Source organism: Ctenopharyngodon idella, chromosome 21, assembly GCF_019924925.1.
Source record: "Ctenopharyngodon idella isolate HZGC_01 chromosome 21, HZGC01, whole genome shotgun sequence".
Taxonomy (NCBI): domain Eukaryota; kingdom Metazoa; phylum Chordata; class Actinopteri; order Cypriniformes; family Xenocyprididae; genus Ctenopharyngodon; species Ctenopharyngodon idella.
In genome coordinates this window covers 7,608,466-7,628,302 of record NC_067240.1, presented here as the reverse complement: position 1 = coordinate 7,628,302, position 19,837 = coordinate 7,608,466, and the positions used below count along the sequence as shown (strand labels likewise).

Genomic DNA, 19,837 nt, shown 5'->3' with positions numbered 1-19,837 from the left:
CTCTGGGTGGAGTTATGTGTAGCGATCGTATTCTTTCACTTTTGTTCACGGATGTCTCCTTTTAGACCATATGACCGCTCCCCTGACTTCAAAGACTGACGAAGGCATGAACCAACAGGATTCGAGTGTGGAGTGGACTGTGAACGAATATATAATTTGGGTATATGAACCGATACGCCCCCTTCACTGTGAACAGGTGTTTTGAGTCTGTACAAAAGTCGGAGCGGCACTGAACGATCAATGTAAAAAATGACTGTTTATATAAAATAAAATACGCAAGGACATTGTTGAAACTCGCAATTTATTTAGACTGTTATTTTCATATATTTTATGCCTTGATAAAACTCAGCTGGAAAAAATCAGATGTAGATTTTTTTTTAAAAGGGATAGTTCACCCAAAAATGAAAAATATCCCATGATTTACTCACCCTCAAGCCATCCTAGGTGTATATGACCTTTCAGATGAACACAGTCGGAAATATATTTAAAAAATATTCTGGCTCTTCCAAGCTTTATAATGGTAGTGAAAGTGGGGCATGATTTTGAAGCCCAAAAAAATGCATCCATCAATCATAAATATAATCCATACGGCTCCAGGGGGTTAATAAAGGCCTTCTGAAGCGAAGCGATGGGTTTTTGTAAGAAAAATTCCCATATTTAAAACGTTATTAACTATAATACGCATCGATTTGCGGCGGAAGAGTAACCTTTGACCCGACTCATGACGCAATGATGAACGCAGAAGCGCAGATAATAGAGCAAAACAAAACACCGGTCACGAATTAGAAGTCCAAAATGAGAAATTTTAAAGAGAAATGTCAGAGGATTTCGATATAAGAGAAGGGGAGCTTGACTTTGTTGCACAGCCCTGTTTGTTTCATTTTTGGGTGAACTTAACCCTTTAACATAAGACTCGTTTTGGTTGTGAACGACTCTGTGTTAACGAATCGTTTGGGCGAATGATTCAATGGCTGCTTCCGAAATATAGTACTTCCCTACTATATAGTAGGCAAAAAAAAAAAAAAAAAAAACCAGTATGTTGTATGGCTGAATTCACAGTACTTATAAAAGAGTAGGCAAAAAGTAGGCTACCTGGGTTGCCTACGAGGTTCTGGAGTGTGCATATGATGGACACTTGACTTTACTATTCTATGGATGAATCCCAAATGGCATCCTAAACACTCGCGGCCTTCCTACAAATCAAAGGGGGGCGCTTGTGAGCACCCTTTTGAAGCCTAAAATTGACAAATGGGACACCCTACGGTCTTTCTTCAACAAAATGCAAAAATGTTCATTTTACACAAATTGAATAAAATGCGAAATATATATGAATATATCTAAACAACACTTCTATAATGAGGATAACAATTATCATTGAACAATGTTGAGAAGAGTGACAGTGTTCAAGTTGTCCTGGTCTTGTTAAAACCAGTTAGATGACTGCAAAACATACATTTATCATCTTTTAATTTATTAATTTAAATCTTTGAGGCATGGGTGTTTCAATGAACAACTGTACAAAAGCAATGCTGTAGAAATACAAAAAAAAAATCAAGGCTGCAGATACATTGTCAAGTTCACATTTTATTGAACTGATTTAATATATTTTTAGGTGGACAGGTCAGGAATTCTCTTACAGTCTGAAACCCCCATCCCACCTTTAAAACAAGAGATGACAGTGTTATGAGATTCTTGGCTTATTATCCAACATTAACATCTCTCATTAGTGGTGTCAGAGAAAACAGGTGTTGGTCACACACACACACACACCACCAAATACTTCCCCACCCAACCCAAATTACAATGATACCAAGTTCTATGTGTAGATGCACATTCTCCGTTCCAAGCAACACTTCTTAGTGTCATCCCAAATCTTTAGGGTTCAGTGTGGTGGCTATTTGAATGCTGAGGAAATAAGCATCTGAGAAGTAAAGTGCTGCTAAATTTCTCTGTTAAATACCCATGACTTGTATTTGGTTGTCATCAAACATTGCGATCAGTCTATAAACAGGGACTAAAATGAACAGAAGCTCACACAACAGAACATCTTGGTGAGTTTGATAACACGCAAGTCCCTTAAAGAAGCAGATAAGATGCCATCTGCCGACCCAAATACTGAGAACCAACATTTGTCAATGGTTATTTTGAGAATGGCTCACTCAAGGTTTTTAAATTTCAATTTACAACACTGGAAAATAATGGAATAAATGTGATTCTAAGACGAGAGAGAGAATTTGTTTTCAGATCTCAAAACGACATCTTAAAATGTGCAAATACGATGCAGCAAGCCTCAAGAATCAACTAGCCAATCAGAATCCACCACGGAGCTATTTGACTAGTGAGAATTTCCATAATTGCAAGCAATGTTATTTTCAAGGCTGATTCACAAAGCTGCATTCTGAATATTTTCCCGAAACAAAGACCAAAGAAAATAAATATATACGAGGACACTGTTCAACCACCATCTCCTTTTAGATACCAAAGTGTCACTCAGAGAAACGTGTCTTATTCCAGACTATCAACATAGGATTGAAAGGATTTTTGTTTCCTTTTTATTACTTTTTTTTGGCAAAACTTCCTACCACACAGGTTTTGTAAACATAACGTTTCCCTTAATCTTTAAGAAGTTTATCACCGTGAAATAAAGACTTTACTTTTTCATAAATTTGATCAGTATCTTTTTCAATACTCAATTCCAGCAATTCCTTTTAATTCAAAACAAAAAAAACAAAAACAAATAATATATATATTGCTATTCATATTTTATAAATAACTCTTGCAATAATTAATGAATACATTTGAAATGGATATACAGGTCTGCCTCTGCTCGATGCATTTCCTTTATAAATCAGTAGCACCTTTGCCTTCAAGATGGTTCGATCATTTACTTAAACAGAGCAGGCCCAAATTAAGAACATGTAACATGAGCCAGGTTGATCCCGAAGGCTCTGGCTGATCAAAGAAAAATATTTATATAGCAGCTTTTTTTTGGGGATTTTTGTTTTCTGTTTTTTTTTTTTTTCCTTTTAAAGTCTATATCCAACCCTCCTCCCCGAGCCTCTCTCTTCCTGTAGTTTCTGACCTTCCCAAGAATGAACAAAAACACTGACAATTTACACTCGCCACTTTCTCGCTTTTCACTCACTCACACAAACGAACATCACTCACACCTTCCACGAATGTGCGGTGGACCTGCGACCAGGTCATAATAACTTCTCCCCACTGCCCCGGGTGCTTGCAAGTCTGTATTAATACCTTAAGGCATCATTTGCACTGTGGGTGTGAATACTGATGCTGTTCAAAAAGAAAAAAAACGGGGCCACTGGGAGAAATGAAGTCTCGAGGCTCTTGGAAACACCCTCCTCTATGGCCATTTTTTCACATGTACTGGCTCAATCACCCCTGTGCAAAAGGCGTCAAGAAATATGCGCTGTAAGGCCCACGGTTTTGCATTGCGTAACTTTTCTTTTTGCATTCAAAAATGTTTAATTTTTCTTTGTTGTCCATTTTTTCTTTCAAAAAGTCCTTCAAAAATAAAGACTGAAGAATAAAGGGTATGGGAAAGGATGAACAAGGGAGAAAAGAAGAAAAAGAGTGATGAAGAAGGCCAGGTATGGGAAACAGGCAAGTGGGGAATCTGTAAATAGAATAAATAAGGAGCTGTTTGATCCCCACACTCCCCTAAATATGGTACTCCGGCTGAGCAGCGCACCAATTGGCCGAGGTGTTTGCTTGGTCCCGTGCCCTACAGCCAGGACTGCGCCCTCCGCTGGTCGAAGTCAGCAATGAGCCTTTTGATGTGGGCCAGTTTGTTGTGCAGGTACTCGCAGCGCTGTTTTTCTTCATAGTATTTTGGGCTGTGCTGTAAAACAAACTGTGTATCAACATACTATTTTCATTTGACAGTATGTTTACTGATGGACCCAGATGGGTTAGACATGCTCAGTTACACTTACTTGTTTAATTTTTTTGTATTCTTGCAGCACCTGTTCATGTACTTCCTGTTAGGAAGGGAAAAAAAAAAAAAAACACACTCACTGCATAAAATACAAATAAAACGTATACATATAGTTCTTCGTATAAAGAAAGTGTCACGCAGTAAGTACATAAAACAAAAATGAAGTCTTGTTCTTTTACCTGGTACTCTTTAGTTCCTGGTGCTAGCCGCCTACACTGGGCGTCCAGTTTTGTAAAACGACGCGTAACGCTCTCAACGCGGGCATGAAGGATACGATATTCATCATATTCTGCATTGAAGTCATCCTTATAGTGCTGCCTCTGATCCATAGATATCACTGCAGTGTACTTACTGCGATAAGAAAAAAAGAAAGTCAATATTAATGCATGACGATTAATTTTTTCAATTTAACACGTTAAAAATATTTGAGAATTAACGCAGCATCCGCTTTTCCTCATTCTTTTGCTAGAGTTACATTATATGATCATGCTATCATTCATTCAAGTGCTATTAAACCATTCAAGCGCGATAAGATGCAAGAGAGGGAAAAGAGAAAAAAAAAAAAAAAAAAAGAACTTAAATCTGTACTGGCACGCTGTCTGTGAATCTCCTGTCCATGTGACAAGACACACACAACTCATGCGCACAGAAATTCGCTTCAGACAGCGTGCCGGCCACACTGAGTTCTCTTTCACGCTTGAACAGACAAAAACACACAAAACTATGCTAAACTATGTTCCTCATAAGCACAGTCTTAAATGAGTTAACTAAAGACTTAAATGACTGTAAAGAGTTGTGAGAACATCAGATGTGTGTCAGATCTTAAAGTGACAGTAGCCTAGTAAACCTGCTGCTGTGATGTCTGTCATTAATGTTAAGCAAACAAGACAAAGAGAAAAATCACTCATTGCTCTTGACTGAATTACTTTTGTAGCTTTAATAAGGATTAATCCATATTTAATGTATAATTTATGCAGTGAAGACTGAAGTGTTTGAGAACTTTATTCAATTTCGGTTCAATTTCCTACCTGATGAAATATTTAAAATATACTAATATACTAATACACACACACACACACACACACACACACACACACACACTGTCTATGTTGTTTCTACATTAATTTGGATATTAAATGTGAAATTTCTGTAATAAAAAAAATCTATTAAAAATGTTAGGTGCAATTAATCATGATTAATTACAGAAATGTGTGATTAATAGCACCCTCTGCATTAAATTTTAATTGGATGCGCGTTTGTGTGTGTATACACTCACACACACACACACATCCTTGTTTATACTACTTTGTGGGGTCCAAATGGAGTAATGATGCTGAAAATTCAGCTTTGCATCACAGAAATAAATTATATTTTTAAAGTATATTAAAATAGAAAACCATAATTTTAAATTGTATTAAGATTTCACAATATTATTGTTTTTTTCTGTATTTATTATGAAATAAATGCAGCCTTAATGAGCATAACAGAAAAAAAACATTAAAAATAGTAATGTTTCCAAACTTTTGACCGGTAGAGTGAGAGTGTGTGTGTGTAATATTATATTATATATTATATTATATATATAAATAAATAAAGAATGTTAAAATTATGTTCCTGTGATGGGTAGGTTTAGGTATAGTGTAGGGATGAAGGATAGTAAATTGAGTCAACATTTAGTCTCATAAAAGATTTTGTCCTTGTGGGGTCCAATTAAAGGACCCCACTAAGTCAAAGATTCCATATCTTTCATACAAAGTAATAAATACAAGCACACACACGCACACACTTAAAATTGAATGCAGAGGGTTTATGCAGAAACATGCACTATAAAGCAGTCAAAGTTCACTCACACTATGTAATCAGGCTTTGTTGGGACTGGAAGTTCAGTGCTGTTGACAGGCTTGTCTTTGCCAGCTGTAAAGAGACACACCAATCATGTACAAACATGGAAATCTGCCATTTTACAAGAACACGTAACACATGATCTTTGGGTCTTTAGGAACAGAATAACTTGATGTTGTGAACCAAAGTTCATGGTTCAAAGGCAAATGTAACATTAAAGTTATCCATCAGGCCTGACAATAAGCTTAACAAATGTTTAATTCACAACTGCTGGCATGCTGCTAATAATTTTTGGATCTTTTCTTTGAAATTTTTGGCTGTTATTCTACTTAGTGGTATGGTTTACAAATCCTCAGTAAACAAACTGGTTGCAAATTAGCTGCATCAGGTAAAGCGCTGTTGCAATTTGATTCAATGATTTATTAATTCAATAACTCATTCAACTAATGACAGGTTGTCATTAAAATCAACCATCAATTAATCATCAATGTTAATCCCAAAAAATGCATATGGAGGATGGCAAATACCACATGAAGTGCAAAACAAACCTTCTTTGTCTGATTCGTGGCTGATGTTGGCAGGAATGTGTTTATGTTCCGCCTCATTCCGGTGTTTCTTTCTAGGCTGTGCTTCCTTGTCGCAGTGATCCTCCCTGCGATGCGCTCTATCCCTCTTCCGGTCCTTATCCTTATCCATCTCTCGCTCTCCTTCTCGCTTCCTCTCTTTATCTTTGTGCTTCTTGGACTTCTTGGGCTTTTTGCTGCCATTGCCGTCACGGCTGGCTGTAGGAGACGCGGCAGAGGAAACGTGGTGGCCACTGCTGGTGGTAGTGGTGGAGGTGATGGTGGTTGTCGAGACAGTACAAGTGGAGAAGGATGAGGGGGAAGTTGTGGAAACTGGTTGGCTGGGTGGGCTAGGCGTGTGGCTGCGGGGCGCGTAGCTCTCCGCGGAGTTCCCACATATAGAGCTCTGGTCCAGGGGCAGATCCTGTGACCCCCGGCCCTCCGGCGTGCTGGGGGAGTTTGAACTAGAGCCGGTGACAGGGGGAGGGTGAAAAGAGGGTCCAGGGCAGGCGGCCTTGGGTGCGTTTTTTTTGTCCTCAGCTTCCGAAGGATGACGACCAGATGAGGAGGAAGGTCCTCGGTTACTGAGGTGGGAGATTCGGGGCTTCTTAGGCATCAGAGGGTCGATGAAGTCTATCTCAGGTTGGCGTTTCTGAAAAGCAAGGAACAAAACATGATTCTTGTGTATGCAAATTCATGGATGTGCAAATCGTCACTTTTTGTATGATATATGCTCTGCTGATCCTGCAGCCAATGAGATTGCTTGCTCAATGTTTAAATAGGTTTGGTGTTTGCTGTAGGGTAGACATGCAGTGTGCTCTCAGAGTTCCTCTGAAACCTCACAGTACTGCTTCTAATGCTAAAATATAATTATTGTTGTGATTTAATGGATTCAAAGATATATCACACAAAAGTTTCACCAAAACTAAGTCTTTGGGAACAACTAGAGAATATCTGGAAGTCAATAACAACAGAGACTGTGGAAAAGTACACAAAAAAAATGCCAGCAAGAATGCAAGCAGTTGTCAAGGCCAATGGAGGCCATACAAAATAAAAATAAAAAAAATATCTTTTTTGGTTATTATGTGTGAATAAAGACTATTTAGTCGTTTCAGTTTATTTGGTTAATAAATGACAATAAAATATGTGTCGTACCAGTGGGGATGTTGGCTCTTTGGTTGGACTGCTGGATGAGACAGACTCTGAATTCAAGCCCAATTTCCTGTTGGAGGAAAAAAAATTAAACTAATTCAGCTTTGCCAAATACTCTTGGGATCTCAAAAATGATTCATGTTCAATTAAAGAGTCATTCTTCTTTTAATTGCATGTGACAAGTGAATCTTACCGTGCCAGGATCCTGTCAACCTGAACCCGTTCATCCTCCGTATAGCCCGGCCAGTCCCTCTGGACCTCACGGAAGATAAAGTCCTTCAGCGAATACGAGTTATCCTTAGGGTTTAGATTGGCCACCTATAGAAATGGAAAATATTGCGTTGATTGCTCTTGATTCTTTGATTAAAATACAGGACATAAAATGTTTTATTAAAAGGACCTCTTTTAATATTTTTAAATGAATAAAAATAGAAAAATAAGTAATAAGTTTAATTTAATTAGCGGTGCTTGCCAAGGCTAGCTTGGATTTTGAACGAACATTGAACAAAGTATTAATCTAGCTCATCTTGCACTGTAGTAAAATACTCATTTAATGTTAAATTTAAATGACCAAAACCATTTTGTTTTTAATGATGTATTTGTTCATCATATTTTATTTTTAGCAACTAAACTACTTATACACATTAGATAGGAAGGAGAATGAACACAATGAATACTTACACAATGAAATATTGTGTACTCTTAAGTCGGCATACTTAAGAGCAACAGATACACAAACACTATAAATAGTAATGCAAATGGACAGTTAGGCAAAGGGATATAGTGTTACTTCTTACGTTACAACTCAGCGAGGGGACCGTTTCAGATTCTCAGTCCTTCCTTCATTTCCAAAGAAGGAGAGAAGCTTGTTTCATACTTCCCTTTTCAAAGCTTGAATAAATTCCTTCTATACTTGACAGAAAAGGTTGTGAACCATGATGTTTCTCCTTTGAAACTAGTGGGGAGAACCGAAATTGCTACTTCTACCCCTTTTGAAGACAAAAGCCATTCAAATATGACTAGTCAACAACATGACCAAGATCAACTGAAATGAACTACACCGTTCTCTTCAGCATGTGAGCTGTTTGAGCGAGAATGCATGTGCATAATTACACTAATAAGGTTAATTTATGGTTGACTAATTTGCCACGTGCTATACATTAAGCTGTGGTGAATGCAAGTCTTTGTGTTTGGGCTGTTAAATGGTGACTTGCATTACGGGACACTGTGCTTCTGCAAAAGTGCTGCGAGTCTGTAGCCCATTAGATTGCAGCATCAAATCGCAGCTATCTATGCGTCAAGTCTCTGTCCGGAAATAATATTCCTGATTATGACACTCCTCAAGTTGCATTCAGAGAACTTGCACAGCAAGTCAAGTGCCATTGGATATATTAAAAACTGTTATTTTAAACTGTAATAATATTTCACAGTATTACTGTTTTACTATATTTTGATAATATAAATACAGCCTTGGTGAGCATAAGAGACATCATTCAAAAACATTAAAAAAAACATCCTAAACTTCTTTATATGTCAAAGGAAAGTGGAAATGAATTGATGAATTGGTGAATAACATTATGCCTGGTGTCTCACCTGATGTAGTGTAGTACCCAAAGAGTTGCGGTCTTTCTGGCTGACGCCGTCTCTTTGCAGTCTGGCGAGCACCTCTAGCTTCTTGTAGGAGCGCAGGGCAAGGAGGTGAATGACGCGGTCCCGGTACGGCCGCTGCGATACGGGGTTGTTGGTAAGGCACTTGCGGATGGTGTTGGCTGGATTGAGGGGAGTGGTCTGCTTCCTCTCTGGAACCGGGTCAGGGGCTGAGGGGGCCGGTTTTCGGTGCTGGACTTTTTTGTCTATGCAAAACATTCACAAAGAGATGGCCAATAAGAGTAGTAATTAAAACAGTGACATATCAAAGTAAATCGCTTAAATACTTTCACGGAATTCCTTATGATAAATTATACGTGGTGGACCATGTACTCGAGGGCTAATTCGCACACTATCCCATTCAATAAAGAGTGCAAGATTAGGATTACACCAAAGTGTCTAGATCAGGGATGGGCAACTGCGGCCCACAATGTCTTTAAATACGGCCTGCTGGACATTTGAAAACCAAGTAATGTAAAGATTGCATTCAGATTATAATGTTAATACTAAATCAATCGAGGAGAGGTTGCCATTTCCAGCCGATCCCCGTATTAATAACAGCGTAGGATGTGCACGCTAATGTGAAAGTTTACTAAAATTAGCAAAAATAAATGAAAAATTGACAAAAAAAAACGTGTTTTCACCATCCAATCAGGATGGTTAACGGATTATCTTTTTACCAAGTTCAAGGGATCACAAGGGGATTTGTTTGGAAACGAAATCTGTAATGAAAGATTTTATTGTATTTTGCCATTACACCACTGCACTGCTCACAAAATCCACTTTCCACCATCGGGCCGAATGGATGAATGGTAAGGAATGGTTCCAGTTGTATTTTCAATTGAGCCCGGTACGGCACGGCACAATTACAAACTGTTCTCCGCCCGGAATTAGCCACCCGTGCCAAACCGTTCTGCTAGAATGCGAGTAGTGATGTCGTCACTCAGGATCGGTCACATGTCTGTTGCATGGTTGCCAGTTTCTCCGCAGCTTGCTAAACATGATATTTGAGCAACATGAACACAAATTAATCATACAATGAAAAGAAATAACTGATCATCCTACATAATGCGGTCACTATTTACATCGCATATCGTGTGTAAACTCTTGCGTTAGTAAGGCAACGACTGAAGAGCTCCGTTATCAGCCCCACAGTGGAAAACGAAAGCATATCCGTACCGGCTGGCTCGGATCGGATTGGCACAGAATAGAACGGTAAAGCAAAGAGAACGGTTTGGCCCGATGGTGGAAAAGCAGCTAACGAGAAGTATGAAAGATACACGTGACGCAGAGTTGCACTCGTCTTAGATTTCAAAGGTAAAAATGCATAGTCAACAAAACCATTTTTTGCCAAATGAATGACAGAAATGTATGCACTAAATTATGTTCTTATACATTTTTAAAAATAGCATTTTTCATGGTAATATGTGGATGTGGATTATGGTAATGCCATATGGAACAACTTTTTTTTTTAAATAAGCACTTTTTAATGAGGCTGAGTTGAAAATGTTCTCTAGGCTTGTAATCAAAAATAGGACTTCTGTACATTTGTTTGTTGCAAATTTACAGATAATGCAATTGAGATGTTTACATTTGCTTGTTGGGATAATATTGCTTGTCAACTGAAAACAAAGTTTCCCATTTGTATTAGCAAAATTGCACAAGTTTAACAGTTCATAAAATCTTAAAAAAAAAAAAAATTACATTAATTGTACATTGATTTCCCTTAATAAAAAGTAAACTGAGTAAGACAGTGCGAGTGTGGATTAGTAATCTGGCCCTCTGGTATTAAGGAGAAAAAATGTTGGCCCTCGTCACTATCGAAGTTGCCCATCCCTGGTCTAGATGCTATTTCCATTGGTGGGGAAAACAGTCTAATACTGCTCAATTTGTCTACTGAAAAGGTCAAAAGAGAACCAAGGATTACAAGACTGAATTGCACATTTAATTTTAATCGTGCAAAATTAATCTTGCAAAATTCATTTTAATGAATTATATCTTGAGTTTTTTCATACTATTTGAAAATAGTCTGAAAAGAAGAGGAAAAGGAAGAGTTGTTGTAATAAAGTGTTGTTACCATGCCACGCCGGACTGCTTCACAAACGAGTGTCAATTCAACGCTGGATTTGCACAAAAGATTAACATGACGGCACATGCTAGTCGAGGAGTTGAATCAACTCCACAGAAACTACCTAAATTTACCCACTAACCGTTCAGAAATGTCCAGTTGCATTCTAAAAGTTGTAACTTCTTCCTGAGTTTCTCCATCAGTGTCTGACTCCGGTTTGAACAATGTAAGGCTGAACACCATTACTGTCAATCATCATTTTGGCTGCATGAGATTCTCCAGCTTTGTTGTGGTCAAATAACCGAAGTGCAAGCTGTTAAAGCTCCACAGCAGCTCATTTGCATTTAAAGGGACACAAAAAAATGAGCTGAAACTTCACAGACACATTCTGGGGACACCAGAGACTTGTATTACATCTTGTAAAAGGGGCATTATAGGTCCCCTTTAAAGTTAGGATCTATACTCAAAAGTACACACTCTCCAAACAATACTGAAGTACCTACATGTGCCTAAGAAAAGTTTCCTTAATTATGAAATTCCTCAAGAGCTATTTTAAAGATTAAGGGTAGTGGCTCCTTAACCATCCTACTGTCTTCTTATACAGACACTCCCTCGGTTTGCCCGAACATGTGCTGATGACTGGACGACATCCAGATGCGAACTTTCACTGTCTCACCTCCTGCCAGTCAGGTGAAACTCTTGCGTCAATGGATAATAAGCTTTGGCCATCACACATGTAACTACGTACAGCAGACTGGGAGGAATCAAGGAAGGGAAGATCTTTTTAACTTTAATAATATGGCAAATCTGCACAATTTCGAACTGTTGCTTGTGTCTCTCAGGTTAACCACACAAACAAGAGTATGACTAGGCTTCCTGAGCACCAGCTGCTGCAAAGCCTTCCTTTTCTTGCACATCCTTTTGCCGTTTAAAATGCAAACGCAGCCGATCACTCCTCCCCTGCGGCTCAGTGCCAAGGGAGGGGAGTGAAACTGACTTTTCCAGTTTTGCAGTAGAAGCCAGCTGTGGTCCGGAGATCGGGGGCTCCCAGAGGGGAGTGACAGCTGAACAGGTGCTGAGAGACAGGTTTTGTCTGGAAGGGGTGAAACGTAATGAGCTGCATTTAAGTGTTCGTTAAAGACACTCTAAAACCCTCAAGGGTTCTCCTTTTTTCCTAAATGATGATATCTTTTTTGAAACATGAGATAAAACGTGTCTCTAGAGTTGTGGCAATGTCTTCCCCCTGCAGTTTTTAAAACACTGCTTTCATTTAACAACCTAAGCAGGTGTCTTTGCAGGTGACAATAACTATATAAGATTTGAACGATTCAGTCTGTCACTTTCCATTTTGCAATAAACACTGGGACACACTGGTAATCTTGGAGACATAGGTGCACCACGACTTAGCCACGTCAGATAAATAGGATGAACTTTTACTTGCTTTTTCTCTTGACCCTAATCCATACATCACTACCTGTAAAGCTTCCAATTGGTTTAACGCACACGGTTATGTGACCAGGGACAACTGAACTGACCAACTGGCCGAGTGTTACAGGTCTGTGAGAAAAATGAGGAGATCTGCATGATGGGAGATCACAAAATTACATGTTTATTAATCTATTTCAATCTGAAAATGAGCACATTTATGTAACGTATTACACGCAGATCTAAAATGGAAATGATAACAGAAACCGAAAAGAAAACCGCATCCTGTGTAGATAATTATCAGGTGTGCAGAAAGATTCTTTGAAACAGAAACATCTCGATTGAAACTATAGCCAGAAATTAAACGGAAATGCTTGAAATGCTAATTTAAACTGGACAGACATCTAAAAAAAAATCCAGTGAGAAAATCCTTTATGGGCTTTTCACAAGCTCAACTGTTAACCTAGGGTCATTTTTAACTTTGGATTAATGTAATACTGGGTACTCCCCTTATCTTAAGTGACCAGAATGCGTTTGTGTGTGCATGTTACAGGAGATATAAATGCATTGGATGAATATCAAACCTCTGAATGGTCCTCCGGGTTTGATGAATTTGGTGCTGTTCTTGCCTTTATCCTCCTCTGCTTTGGTCACGCGTACTTTGGTCACCTGGTAGGAGTCATTGGTGGCACATACTGTGATTTTGTCTTGAATCGTTCCCTGGGAGGACAGATGGGGGACTCCAGAGCTAACAAGCACAAAAGAGTGGTTAAAAATAAGAAACAACAGCAAAATGAGAAGTAGTTTTTGACACAAGAAATTCACTCTGCCCTTACTTAGATATGTACTGGTGGATACACTCAAAGCTTCCTTGAGGATTGTCTTTGCCGAAGTTGGACAGATAAAAGTCGAAGTTATGAGAGCCATCAGAAGCATCTGTCGTTGGGATTTTAATGCGCTGAAGGGGCAGAGATAAGACCAAGTTTAATTACTTGAGTGCTAATATGGGTAATCATTAAAAAAAAATACTAATACTAGCTTGTCAAAACACAAGTGAGCTACCTAAACAGTAATTTAAGGCATCATAGTTTTTTTTTTTTTTGGCTGTTTCAAAAAGCAGCAATTATGCTGCCTTATACCTAGTTTTGGATAAATTTTAAGGTAGCATTGCATGTATCCTTTATCAAGTAGGCAATTCCACAATGCCAAGATGGCAGATGGAGTTGAGAGAAATTACGGTTATAAATTATTTTATTTTTCACTTACCAATAACTATTGACAAAAATAGTCATGCCTGATTACTAATCACCAGTGTTGTTAGTGTAATCTAAAACTATTAAAAACATTTTTAATTACATTGTAAAAGCTGAAATAAAATATAAATAATACATAAAAAATGTAAGCTTAAATTAAACAAATTAGAGCTGTTTCTGGCAACTAACTCAGATAAGTTTAAGTTGATGTACTAAAATTAAATTGATTGTGAAACTAAAATTAAAATAAATTGGAGCCAAATAGAAATATTAAACAAAACAAGAAAAACGAATAAAAATGACAAAAGCACATAACCACCACAATAAAATAACTAAAATGTAAACTAAAATTTAAAAAAAAGTGAATTCAAAATATTAACAAATACTACAATAGTATATAAATAATACTACAACAACACTTCTAATCACCTAGTAATTTCATATATTTATTTATTTTTTGTGTTTTTAAGAGTTTTTAGAATATCAACATGCTTATGCCAAACTATTGGAATCAATGGTTAGCATTAGTCAAGTCTTCTGTGCGGTTCTCACGAAGAGAACTATTTGCGATATGCTTGACTGACAGTTAAAGGAACTGCCGCCCATGTAGAGCGTTATAAATTACCTATCACCTATGAGGATCCATCACTGTTGATGGATGGTCACAGTGATTTTGCCAAGACAGACATGTTCCTGGATCAGCAAATTTTGTTGATCCTGGAACAACATTCTTGTCTAAAAATTTAGTCCTAACCCTATTCCTACCCCTAAACCTAACCCTACCCATAATTTATTCCTAAAATCAGAGGGAAATGATAGGTGAATAACACTGACGTAGAAGCACCTAACCCTGGTTGTAAGCCTAAACTTGACATAAACTGTAAACTTTTCCCTCAAATCTGACTGGTTGATTGGAATGTTGTTCCAATGTGGGATTGGAATGTTTAAAACATTCACATTTATTTGTATAGCGCTTTTCACAATACATATCGTTTCAAAGCAGCTTTACAGAGAATGCATGTCAACATTACATGATGTACTTAGTAAAAATCACGTTCACCGTTGATGGATGTTGCCTAAAAAGATAGCTACCTACATAGCAAGGCAGTTTTGGAACAGACTCATTGTGTCAGAACAGCCAGAATGCAGCACAGACACTAGTTAAATAGACTCTGTATTTAGAGAGAGTATTCATGAGCGTAAAACCGGAATCGTACTCGCCGACCCAGTATTTATAGTCACACGGCGTCTGAAGTAAACTACAGCATGGTGCGCAGGGTCAGAGGTTAAACAGGCGCTTTCACAGTGGAAAAGTGAGACACCTCCCAATAAAACCACAGAAGGCTAAGGGCTCTTAAGACACCAGGTCCACAATTTTAGGGTGCTTTGATGAGTAACTCCCAACATTCAGCCAGTGATGATACTCATTCAGATGCTGTAAAACTCCTATCAACACATCTATTCCACAAGCAATGGAAAGTCAACTTACCCCTTGAAGACCCTGAAAACGTATCGTCGCCTGTGAGGATGGTGCATTCTGGAAAAGATAAAACAAATTCATAAATTAAACTTGCCCCTGACAGCACACGTACATCTCAGAGATGTCTATTTGATGTTTACGTCCTGAAGACGTATTTTTTAGAGCGTTCTAGGAGTTGGACATTAAATAGACATTTAGAAAGTGTTAAGATGTTTATGATTTAGAATGTACGTAAAACTGACATCTTAAAAGGTGTTTCTTAGATGTTTGTACACAGCAGATGCTTTCCAGATGAAGCGCTCTTTACGTCTTGCAGACGCATGTGTGCTATCTGGGGCCACTAAAAAGTAATTTAATGCTCCAAAACATTAAATATAGATAACCATATGGGTATCTGATCATTTAAATTAAGAAAAACTATGAGGTTAGTGCAACTATAATGCAACTTCGGCATGCATAGGATACCAGCAAGACCTACTACTTCTCTCAAAATACCATATCCCTCAATGCAATGCACTCGACTTGAACTTCCATTTCCACTGGAACAGGCGTGATTTTTTTTACAGTACCATATTTAGAGTTCATTCTGTGCAGAATTCATTTCATTGTTAAAAGAACAGATGCACATACATAAACCAAACTCTTCACTTCCCTGCAACCATACACCTTTAGTTATATTCAAATACTGCCCAAAGCCTCCTCCATCTGTAAAGGCTTGTTTAAGCAGATAAGTTTCACAAGCCCCCACCCCCCCAAGCACACTTGCACACAGACTAGATCAGATCACATTACACAGGAGTACGAACAAGTACGATTAAGCTCTCTGATGATTTGGAAGCCTAAACCAGTGGTTTTCAACTCTTAAAAATGGGTTGCACATCTGTGTGGAGTCTAATGCTAAAATGCAAATAATAAAACTCCACTTTCCATATAATCGTGCATAATTAAGATAGTAAAATTCAGCCTTGACATACATTTGCATATTTTTGGGCAATGCAGTTCAGTCTAATTTTAATACATTTCAAAATCTGATTTGAACAACTTTTTGGTGCTTCGTTGAGTCGCAACTTGATGTTCAACATTAATTCTGCAGCAAAAACAACCTAAACCACAAATAACCACAAGCGACAGAAACAGGAATTGTAATTAAATCAGCTTCCTTAGTAAATTAAACATTAAAAATAAACACAGACGCACTTTTGCAACTTAAGATCTATTATCAACATTTAGTGCCATGCAAGAGATAAGGCACGGCTCCAGGATCATCGCTGAGGTTCACACATTCCCTGTCTTTGCCCTGACTGTCTTGTCCCATTGCCGAGAGATGAATAATGATTAACCACAAGCTCAGCTGAAAACGGTAGCTGGAAGACAAACAGATCTGGAACATGACAACATGACACTGTAAACACCAAATTCTGGTCAGTGAAGAAAGCTAGCTGGAGACACTTAAAGCATTATGTCTATTTTGCAGTATTATGCTAAACCTAGAGCAGGTATGGTACGGATGAAGTAAGTAATCCCTTACTACTATCCGATTAATATAGGAGGACGCTAAGCCCTGCAGGATATGATCACTACATTCTTTACACTAACGTGACACTTAATACACAACACGATTGTTATGTAACCTTCGGCAGCCTTTGAATATTTTGCCGTAACATTTTTTCAATCACGTTAGATATCGTCAACTGAACAGCATGTGATTTGCTCGAAAAACTAAAATTATTAAAAAGCATTTTTGTTAACTGAAATAAAGTTATATACTAAATATAGATATTAGATGAAAAAATTTAATTTAGGAAAGTTAAATGAATATTGAAATAAAAATATTTAACAAAAAAAAATAAAATAATAAAATTGACAAAACCACATAAAATTACTTAAACTAAAATTAAAATAAAAACAAAATATTAATAAATACTTTAACAGTGCAAGATAAAATCAACAGAATGGCACGTTTCGCTTAAGACTTGGCCTTACCGATGGTGTGTTGTAACATTTTGAGCGTCAACCAAACTGCAAGTCCTAATCAACAAAGACAAACAGTGCCAGTCTAAAGCAGCCAGGAACTTGATGGATTACTAAGCTAAATTTAGTCCCAAACAGGCTTCAAGGTTCAACTTACCTCTTTTGAGAGAAATTCCAAACAAAATTGGTTGACTTTAACTTAATAGGTGGCCCAGATCAGATGCAATGGGTGAATGTCCAATCATCCACAACCCAAAGCAAATCTTGGGCCTAAATGTTTAGCTGGATTTGGCCTTTCAGGGTTCGAACGAACCATCTCTATGAACCCGGTGCACAGTTTTTTTTCCCTTCTTTTTTTACAACGGGCCAGCTGTAGCTTTAAGTCAAACACTGCCTCGTAAGCACTTTGAGCAGCGTAGAGCTTTAAAAAAAAAAATCCAGACAATGCAGCTCTTCACTGAAGCTGCCTGATTTCTCCTAGTAAGCCAATAGAAACTCTTTCAGGCTTTTGAAATGATAGAAATGCCCAGAAGGTTTTTTTTTGTTTTATCAATTTCCTTATCTTAGTGACATAATCATAACAGATGTACACATCTAACTCATACACTGTACTACTACTCTCTTAAATGACCCAAATGGAAATAATTATACACATCATTTGTGGTCAAAACTAGTTTAGAAAGTTCATTAAAATTACATGGAAGGAAGCTGATTTATGTCCTATTAAAATGTTTAAGCCAAAGTAATGGGTTTCCCCACTTAGTCACATGCCACACATCAAATGCAAAAAAACTCCTTTCTGAAAAAGAATTAATTCTCTACTGTGTTTTTTAAAGATAAATATGTTTGCCTAGCACATAATACACAACGGTTATGGTATAAAACGACACAGTTTATCTTAATAAATCATTAAACTCCTCAGGTGTGTGTATAAGTCTTCTAAGCTAACTAGCTAGCTCAGCAACCATATTTAGACGTTAATTAAACAAACTTTGATGTTATTTGGTCTTATTGTGATTCTAAACCATGTTTATTTGGACTAAGAGCCATGACTATAAAAACAAAGAACAAAAATATCGCCACATTTATGAACTTAATCATTGTTGGAGGACTGCCAGCTAGTAACATTAGCCATGCTATCAGCTAGCTCAGCAAACTTTAATTTTCGTCAAACCCAAAGACTTTTTCGTATGTAACACGAAATATTTACTTTAAAGAGAATGTAAACTAACTAAAATGATCAAGATGTCGAAATGACAGACAGCTGAATAGACGTTATTCGTTCGTAGAGAAAGTTTTAACTATCCGTTAGCATTGTAGCTCATATTTCGAGGATAAAACACAATAAAACATACAACCTACACAACAATATAGCTTTTATCCAGTTAATATAAGCTTTATCAATCACTCAGACTTCATAAAATGTATTAAAAGTCATTAAATGTGATTTTTAGTGCTCAAATTACATGCAGAGAGTTCATAGCAGGTAATGGTGTGTTGGCATAATGTTCACCCCGTAGAGTCTTTTTTTCTTTATTAAAAACATTTTCCAATCAATTCTGCAAGGACATCAACCAAATGAAAACATGTGTCAACTTTTAAGAGCTGTTGTTTAGAGAGGAATAAAACAATTATTTGACACATCGAATGCCTTTTTGGGCGAGCAAGCTCTGGCTTTCCATTTCTCTCCATAAAGCTGTAAGTTTTCCAGCACTCACCTTACAGTTTTGGTAGTTTTCTAGCGCTTTAAAGGCTGATTCTGTCAGTTTGACATGTAAAACTGATATTCTGTCGCTCTTGCGGCCACAATTGAGTCCATATCTGCCATCCTCGCAGAGAGCTGCCATCATCTTCACCAGCCCTCCACCATAGTCTCTGTGACATACGTGCAAACTCTCTCTCTCTCTCTCTAATGCGGACAGAGGGAGGGACCTTAGCAAAAGTAAGTTCCTTTCCTCTCTTTTCTCTCTGTATTTTTTTATGTTAGAGGGGTTTCCTTGATATTTTTTCTCTCTATGCTTCTTCTGTTCCGCAAGTATCCCATAGTATAATGATGATCAGATTTATGCTGGTTATTTCCTCTATGCTTTATATTTGATAAATAAAAAATATATTAAAAATATAAAATTTTGGCCATTTTGAGTTTAATTATGGGTCATTAACCAAGCCCAGTTAGCTGATTGGTAGTTAACCCTGTGTCAGTTTCAAAATCAGGCTTATCAATTAATAATCAACATTTTTTTGTTTTTATTAAGCATTAATTCAGTATTACAGTATTACATTTATTATGTATTATATAATATTATATAATAATTGTCATTTAAATTCAGTAATTCTTTGCATTTAATTTGGTATCTTTAAATTGTATTATGTATTGTGTGCATGTGTGTGCGTGTCTATGACAAATCTTGCATACGTTTATGCTTATTTCCTCTATGCTTGTTATTTTATAAATACAAAAATATTAAAAATATATAT

At 37.3% G+C, this 19,837-nt stretch overlaps 1 protein-coding gene across 1 annotated transcript; it reads right to left on the bottom strand.

Annotated features, from left to right (window-relative positions):
- Positions 1–1,566: 1,566 nt before the first annotated feature.
- Positions 1,567–19,263, bottom strand: LOC127503570 (RNA polymerase II elongation factor ELL2-like). Its single transcript, XM_051877546.1, has 12 exons — positions 19,078–19,263; positions 15,398–15,445; positions 13,492–13,613; positions 13,240–13,403; positions 9,109–9,368; positions 7,709–7,833; positions 7,519–7,585; positions 6,349–7,015; positions 5,809–5,872; positions 4,138–4,309; positions 3,957–4,001; positions 1,567–3,862 (listed from the first exon to the last, which is right to left on the bottom strand). The coding sequence occupies exons 1-12, from the start codon at positions 19,207–19,209 to the stop codon at positions 3,746–3,748; spliced, it is 1,983 nt and encodes a 660-aa protein (XP_051733506.1). The 5' UTR covers positions 19,210–19,263; the 3' UTR covers positions 1,567–3,745.
- Positions 19,264–19,837: the final 574 nt, after the last annotated feature.